An 8,373-nucleotide genomic window follows, 5' to 3' on the forward strand; every position below is an offset into this window, starting at 1 on the left:
GAGAGAGAGAGAGAGAGAGAGAGGAGAGGAGGAGGAGGGGAGGAGGAGGGGGGGGGTAGAGCGCAGCTCCATGTTTATCCATTTTATTTGGATCGATCCAGCATCTCCCGCGAGAGTCGTTTGGTCGCGCAAGAGTGCCTCGATTAATGGAATATCCTCTTTGTATGCTTTTCCAATAATCGATTAACGAGCAAAGAATTTCATGTTTCCTTTCTATAACGCGTCTTTCCATAACAGTCTCTAATAAGGCAAGTTCGCGCTTGGCGAATGCGATATTTTAATGAGATCCGAGTCAAATTAAAGTAAGTTTCATTGAATGTAGATGAATCAGATGATCAGATTTTATCAATACTGTATTGTGAAATATCTATACATAAGAATTATTCTATACATAAACGATAAATTGATATCAATTCTCATATGCAACGTACATTATTAGATATCAAAAGAGCATTGATAATCCAAGCCTTTGAGTTAAACAATATTTTGTTATTTTAATTTCCATGTATGCCAAATCAATACATTTCTGTGATTGGTTTCAAAGTAAACAATATTCATATTAACGTATGTATTTAATAATAAATAATAAACTCGAATCAAATTTAATACATTTTCTTGAATTAAATTATTTAAATCCACTGTTTTATTAGTAAAATTAACGATATATTGAGTGACAACCTATAGAAATAATTAAAGATACTTCGAATTAAATATAATTTAATATTATGAATATAACAATGTATTTTTCTTTTCGAGTTTGTTTTCCACAGTATTTTCGACAAAGGTTCATAAAAGTGATTCCTGAATTAACCAAATCCTATGTATATTCGAAATTGATTGCAACGACATCAGCAACATTCATCGCACATCTAATCACAATTAAATTTGGAGGAGGGGGTGTGGACGCGATGTGGACAAATATTTCTATAGCCAATCGTGATCCCCATTCGCCGTCATTAATTACCCAAAACACACGGTTGTCCCAACCAGTGATCGGACGCGTGTTGACAAACATGTTTAGCAAACGCACACAAATGCCACACGCAATTCATGCGGGCCGATTTTCGAGGCTACACTTCCTCGAGCATCATTATACATTCGTCGGCGACGATTATTGATGACACCGATACCGATCAATCCAACGCTCCCAGATGGCTCGCGATTGCAATTACACGGACGCGCCGATAAATTATTATCAAGCTGTCTGTCACCCCCATGAAACTATTAATTCAGTCGCACCGGTGCATCGACGCGCCGATAAATTATCACGATCGGCCGCTCATGCATCTCCCCGCGCGTATACATGCGTCTGCCTCTTCTTTTTTATGTACATATTTTCTTTCAGCAATATTCGCGGCGTTATTTAACGACCGGCAGTTTAATGAAAATTTTCCCGGTCGGAACGCGGCATTCATCGCGCCGACAAGATTCTGACATGGCCGATGATTTATTTATTTCGACAACACGGTCGTGGCTTTTCGATACAATCATCCGGTAAAACGTCAAAATGTTTCGACAGATTCACGGACATTCGCGATATCCTGCTTTAGGGTACCAAGTATCTTCCGTGTCAATAGTTTTATCACATTATCAAAAATTTGAAAGATAAAAAATTTTGATGAAATAATTTTGGAATCATCTGCTCATTTTTGGATTTCAAAATTAATAACGTTAATTTCTCTATCGATTTTTAATTAATTTATGTGTGTGTGGCATAAATTCTGTATTTTATATAAATCAATAGATATTAAAAAATTATAAAATAATAATCATATTATTCAATGGTGAATGAGAAAAAAACATTATCTTGTGAAATTTAACTATATCTAAGTAGATTATGTTTTTCACGTATAGCTTTTGTTATTGAGTTTTTTCCCCGAACAATTTTAATTAATTTCTAGATTGAAACAATATTCGAACAAAGAGCAACTAAATTACTAAAAATTACAATCGGTAAAATTTTTCCGTAATCATAATGCTTTTTTAACGGAAATAATTTAAAAGCACACGAATATCTAATCAATGCTACAATTGTATGTATATATAGTCACTTTGTCCCGAATCCGTTCTCTGGATTAACAGATTCGATTCTGTTATGCGAATGCTCGCGTTCATGAGTTTTCGTGCTGATTTCATTAAAGTAAGACCGAGTCGACTATTTTTTTACACGAGATCGGTACATCGACTATTCTACATTGAAATAACATTCTCGTTTTAATTAAAGTAGTTTGAACAGAACATGCTGATATACTGTATTATCCTCCAATTTAGATATTAAAAGCTAACCTGGAGGAATTGTATTAAAATGTTAAGCTAATTTTTTCAAATTAGATTCTAATTTATAGACCTTATCAAATTTTAAATAAAATTTTATCGAATTTTTCACAAATTGATTAAAAAACGAGATTTAATCCAGGAAAGAAGTCTTGGAAATGATGAATTTCCGCTGCAACTTCCAAGCAAAAATCAACTTTGAATTCATCAAACAGATAGTTGCAGGTTTGCAGAATACGTGTGGAGTATACATTCTGTATACATTCTATCACTCTCTGAAGACTTCTAGTAGAAGTCTTCATAAAAGATCTCTCGGTTCATCGTTCGTCTGCGTAAATATACTCTCCGTTTTTCTGCCGACAAAATCGAGAAGAAAATACGTTTCGGCTCGCGTACGGAAAATTCAACCCTTCTCAGATAGAAGGCTCTCACGAGTATTTTGTTATAAAAATGTTTCTTATATTTTCAATGAGACTTTTTCTTATATTATCTTAGGAAAATAAAGAACGGAGAACGATGAAGATTCTCTCAAAAAAGAAAAATCTTGTTGCTTGCAATCTGAACACTATTGTATATCTTTCATATTAAAAACAAATGTCATCTCTCTTAATCCTAGAATGCCATCGCTATTGAGTAATAGTATTGCTATTGACACGTAAATTTTATATATATAACAAAATAGGCTGTTTTTAATTAATGTAACATCGTCATGTTTTTTATATACTTTTAACGACAAATATTTATAATTTAGAGATTTTCATAAATACAAACAAATAAGCTAATTATTACTTAACTTAAAATGAAAAAAAGAAGCACACAGTAAATTCAATCTTGAAATGACTAGGTATGTGATCTATATATATAGATTAGATAATTCGATTGACTGAAGACATAGTTTAGCGCTCATTAACATTGCTCTTAACTTAAAATTTACGTATCGATAGTATTTTAGGATTAAATTTAAAACATCGTAAAAAATTATTAGATATAAATTAATCAGACATTGGATTCTTATGCATAATTGCATATTTTTTGGAAAGTAAAACCAAAAAAATGTGAAAATGTTTTATTGAAAATCATTTAAAAAGTGCATATTTTTTGGTGCATATTGTGTATATTTGCATATTTTGTGTATCTTTTAATCTTTTATTTGTATAAAAAATCCTGTGTCTATAGATATAATTGTTGTCAATTACACGTCGAGGTAAAGTAATTATTGATTCTCGCGCGGAAATGCGCGGAGCCAAGTCATCACCGCTAAATCGCAGAAAGAATATGAGAGATCTCTGCAAGAAATATTTTTTCGCTATAATACATCCCGCGAAAAAGAATCAAATACATTTACTTTACCTGTCCCAACGATGAGAAGGAAAACAAACTGGATTTATAAGAAGACAGCCGATTTCTTTCTTTTGCCCCGGTCTGGCTAACATACAAGAAATTTTCTCTGCGATTATCCTTTGTTTCATCCCCCGAGGATTTCGCCGACTGTTATCTGATATCCAGAATGATCTCCTTTAAGGGATGTTTTAAAGAACAAGCTTGGCAACGAGTTCGAAATGTTATAAAGGAATGTTCGAACGCGCACAGTTCTTTGAATCCTTACACAAGGATATCTCTTGCAGTAAAAATTATTATCGAAATTACGATCTGCCACGTATAGAATTCAACGCGTGAGCATTATACATGAAGCGAACTCAGGCATCAAGTAATTTGAGTATTTGTGAATGAAAAAAGTGAAGAAGATTAAATATTCAATTAAATATTGGAAAAATCAATTGGTCAAACACGATTCATCTAGTGCTAACAACATATAATTAGACAAATGGTGGTCTTCTCAGTACATTTCGGTGCTTAATCTCTACTTTTAACAAGAAACTTTTAGTGCTTTTTCATTCGTGAAGCCTTTCGATGCGCATGGACGAACATACGTCTTTCGGAAGTAATTGAATCTGAAATTAGTGCGGGATCGTACGAGTGAATTATGACCGAATGGAATTGCTACTATCCATGTTTCAGTACTTCAGAAAGGTATCAGCTTTGATGAAGTTTATCTCAATTTCGAAATCAAACGTAAAGAAAACATTTTGATGTTCTATGCATTTGGCACATACGTATTACATTTCAATATTAATAAAATCAGATTAATAATACATTAAACAGGTATTTCGATAATAAAAATATAATATACTGAATAATATAATATTTCGGAACAATAATGATAATAGCATATTAACGTTCATTCCATAACGAATGCAATAAATGAAATATGCATTTCATGCTTGATGCAGGATTCTTTGTTCACGATCAATCCATTGATCGACTCGCACTTGCTAGCTCCAGCCGCATCGGATTAAATTTTCCCTTCAAAGGGAAGCAAATCGGTATAGATTTTTATTCCGATCCCTCGAGAGTGGCTTGAAGTTATGCCAGCCAACGCGAAAAACGATCTCCACGATAATACGTAAGACAGAACACGTCGAGAATTACGATCCGCTCTGTCGTTGGCACGCTACCACGCCTGCCGCATCGTCGAGTAGGTATTTTTTTCCAGAGCCATTCCTCTTTATGCGGAAATTTTTCTCCGACGCAGTCGCTGTCCAACGCATTTCTCACGATTCTCGATTCTGCCTTAGCTGTGCGAACGCGTGACAATGTAAAATCAATAACGGGAATTTGAGAGAATGCCGACTGACTTTATTTCAGCGAAATTTGCGGCTCTTTAACGCGGAAACAATTTAGAACGCGCGCGCGTTACCGAAATGAAAAATTCTTTTCATTTTCTCCTCAGAGATGGTTTCTTTTAATACATAGCGTCAGAAATCTGCACGTCATGATTTCGCAATTGTGGTACTATTACTAAGCGTATAATAGGCCTATTCCTTTTAGTTGAACTTCTTGTATAGTTCATCTTTTCTCTCTTTCTTTCAATATGAAGAGAAAAGGAGAAAAGGAGAAAAATGAACCGTGCAAGTTCAGTTACAAAGAAGAAGCCTAATGTCAAAGTTGGGACGTGTAATGAGAAGAAGAGAGAAAAGGAAATAATTACCACTGTGCGAGGTAATATCTTACGGAAGGATTTATCGTAATTATCAGGCGGACGGTTCCAGTGATCCAATTAATTATCGGACGGTCCGAGCGGGATATTACCATGCTGCACCTCGGCGAGAGATCATTTTCCGACTGAACATCATGTTGTTCCTTAACAGTTTGAAATTCACCGTGGTTTTAGCAAGCAAAACTTTTGGATTCAATTTGCGACGTAAAAACGGCGCGAATCCTTCGCTATACTTGCTTGGTAAGTAGCTTACGATGTCTCTTATTAATGGAAATCGATTATTTCCCGTTGTCGCCCGCAACGTGTTATTATTACAAAACTAGAGTAAGTGCTAACGAAACTGTTGGCCGCCTCGATTTCCCGGAGTTATTTTGTTTCGGTGTATTATTGCAACAATATATCATGGCCAATAATATTATATTTCTCATAAAAATCAGATGTTGATATAGAAAAGTGACACATCTCAAAATCAACAACTTTTCAGGAGAACATTTTTAAATTTCTAAACTGGGATAACATTTTAAAGAATTTTTAAAGAAAAATAAGGCATAACTCCAAGTTTCTCGAAATGTTAGCAGTGATGAAATTCCTTCATCTATCTATCTAATTTAAAAAATATCTAATTTAAAAGATATCTAATTTTAAAAAATGTCTTTTTTTTATAAATATATAATCATTGCAAATTTGAGATCAAGGGACAAATGATTTTTTTGCCTTCTGTAGTAAATTCTTCTAGTTATAAATGTATCGTTTTTTCGACAAAAAAAATAAACACTTTTAGAACTAATTTCCTGTCATTTAGAAAAATGATAATTTTTTATGTCACTTTTTTTATCAAATAAACAATATTTTGACTTTTATATTTCCATTAAAAATAATTTTTTGTTTCAATGTCGTTCGTTACATCATTAATTTACGTATCATTTAGTATTAAAAAATAATGAGTTACAAATTCAGTATTCGCACATTTGTAAACATGTTATTTAAGATGCAAATAATAAAATACAGCATCTTATATTAAAGCATCTTTTAAACTATTAAAAAATAAATCGTATAAGATTATTTCAATTATCACGTACAGAATTTACGAGAAAAAGTTTTGATTGAAGCAAACATTTGTTAGAGAACTTTTAATTACAAATTCCCGGAAAAGCTTTCACGAACGATCGACTGAGAATCGCTGACGTAAATGATACAGGCTTATAGCCTCGAGGTGCAATTCCAAATTATCACGAGGTGGATAAATATATAGTGGGGCAGGTTCAATCTACTTAATCATTCCGAAGAAATAATCTCGTCAGGTTCTCCATTCCACTGTGGTTCCACCGGAAATCCATTTATGTAGACATCGTCTTTCCACTAGCGAAAGGAAGGAACGGCGAATTTTGTTGGTATAATGGTAGACGAGAGGCCTAATCTTCCCAGTAGCGTCATATAAAAGTTGAATGGGCTTTTTGTTATTGGGCTCGTTACACGTTTCTGATCTTACGAGCTTGCTAACTGATCCACCTTCGAGTAAAGAGCTGCAATGACCCCGTTTTCTTTCCGCATTTTCGCGCAAAATCGCTCCGACGACGTTGGAAAATCGCTGTTAGCGTTTCTTACGACAAGATAAACGACTTACAAAAATAAAGTCCGGCTTATTCCTTCCTTACGTCGTTCCGTAATGCAAATAAAATAAAATTACGACATACAAAATAATGCAAACGGACGAAAAGCAAGAATAAACAAAGATCCTAATTGATTGCCATAATTATACGTGACAAATTGTTTCTCGCGCGCTTGCAGTTATAAATTAATTTGTTCCCTATTTTAACTATATATTTTCGGTGCCGTGCGAATGTAATTTTTCATATGTACTCCCACTTGTATTTGTACTTGTAAAATATTTAAATAAAGACGAAATGCTTATATAATATTAGATTGAAACAAAAATTGGTACCGCTATTTTATTTGTATCAGATCTACGCGTTTTTTTAAATTATTAATTATACCATTCAATAGAGCGATGTTTTTTTAATGAAGTTATGAGCAATCAAAGTCATAATATTTCTTTTATTTAATCCGAGATAACTTAGTTAAATAGTTATCAGTTAAAAAAAATTTTATAGGAATAAAAAACGATATTATAAAGAAACTTTTAAGCTTTAACGTTAAAAAGTCGAAAGTTTCACAAGATTTTTTCGAGCACGTGACAGACCTATAAAGAGGCCTAAAATAAGAAGAAAATTTCCCATTTTGTCCAGCTCATAATTTTTTATATGTAAAATGACCAAACTTACAAAAATTCAAAAGACATAGTGATCTTTCGAAAGTAGAAATTTTAAGCTTTGAAATTTATTTTGTTAATTTTAATTTCGTTCATTTTTACAGCTGCTTGAAGTTTAAAGTTTATAACACTATGAACTTTTGTTCCAACCTAATACATTATGCTATATTAATTTTTAATATAAATATAAAGTAGACAACAAATTTTTTTCCTTTCATCTTATATGTTTTAATTAACGAAGGAGTTTTCAAAACGGAAAGAAAGGAAGAAAAAAAAAGAAGAAAAAAGAACGGGATGCAAGGATAGAAGAAGGACGGACTATCCATGGAGAAATTGCGCAAGATAAAGGTAAATTTATTTCCACGAGTTCCCCATTTATGTCGCAGGCGAAGGGCTTCTAGCAGTATTTCGTGTATCGAGACACTGTCATTTTTATTTTTACTTTGCTGCGGGCGAAGTGCGCAACGAAGGATCGATCCGCCGGAAGCAGTTCTCTGTCGTTTGTGAGAAGACAGATCGCCCGGTGCGCGACATCGTCTTCCGTCGACGTCATTATTTCCTGCGTTATTTCGAACTCGCTTTTCCTATTATTCCTCGTTTAATCACAGGAGAGACGGATTTTTCGCGCTACGTTGATTCTACAAGCGCCATGAACGAGCTCTCGTGATTGATATTGCAAAAGGATGTGTGTTGTCGCAATCGACAGAGAAAGAGAGAGAGAGAGGGGAGGGGGGGGAAGAGAGAGGAGGGAGGGGGAGGGAGGGGAGGGAGA

At 33.9% G+C, this 8,373-nt stretch overlaps 1 protein-coding gene across 1 annotated transcript in view; it reads right to left on the reverse strand.

Moving 5' to 3' along the window:
• LOC105623959 (protein turtle-like) overlaps positions 1 to 8,373 on the reverse strand; it is a 247,436-nt gene that overhangs the window by 102,737 nt on the left and 136,326 nt on the right. Inside the window, exon 7 of the mRNA XM_012205328.1 lies at positions 2,537 to 2,539. Within this exon, the coding sequence (XP_012060718.1) occupies positions 2,537 to 2,539 (3 nt within the window). The remainder of the gene's footprint in view (positions 1 to 2,536; positions 2,540 to 8,373) is intronic.

Source organism: Atta cephalotes (assembly GCF_000143395.1).
Source record: "Atta cephalotes unplaced genomic scaffold scaffold00068, whole genome shotgun sequence".
NCBI classification, from domain to species: Eukaryota; Metazoa; Arthropoda; class Insecta; order Hymenoptera; family Formicidae; genus Atta; species Atta cephalotes.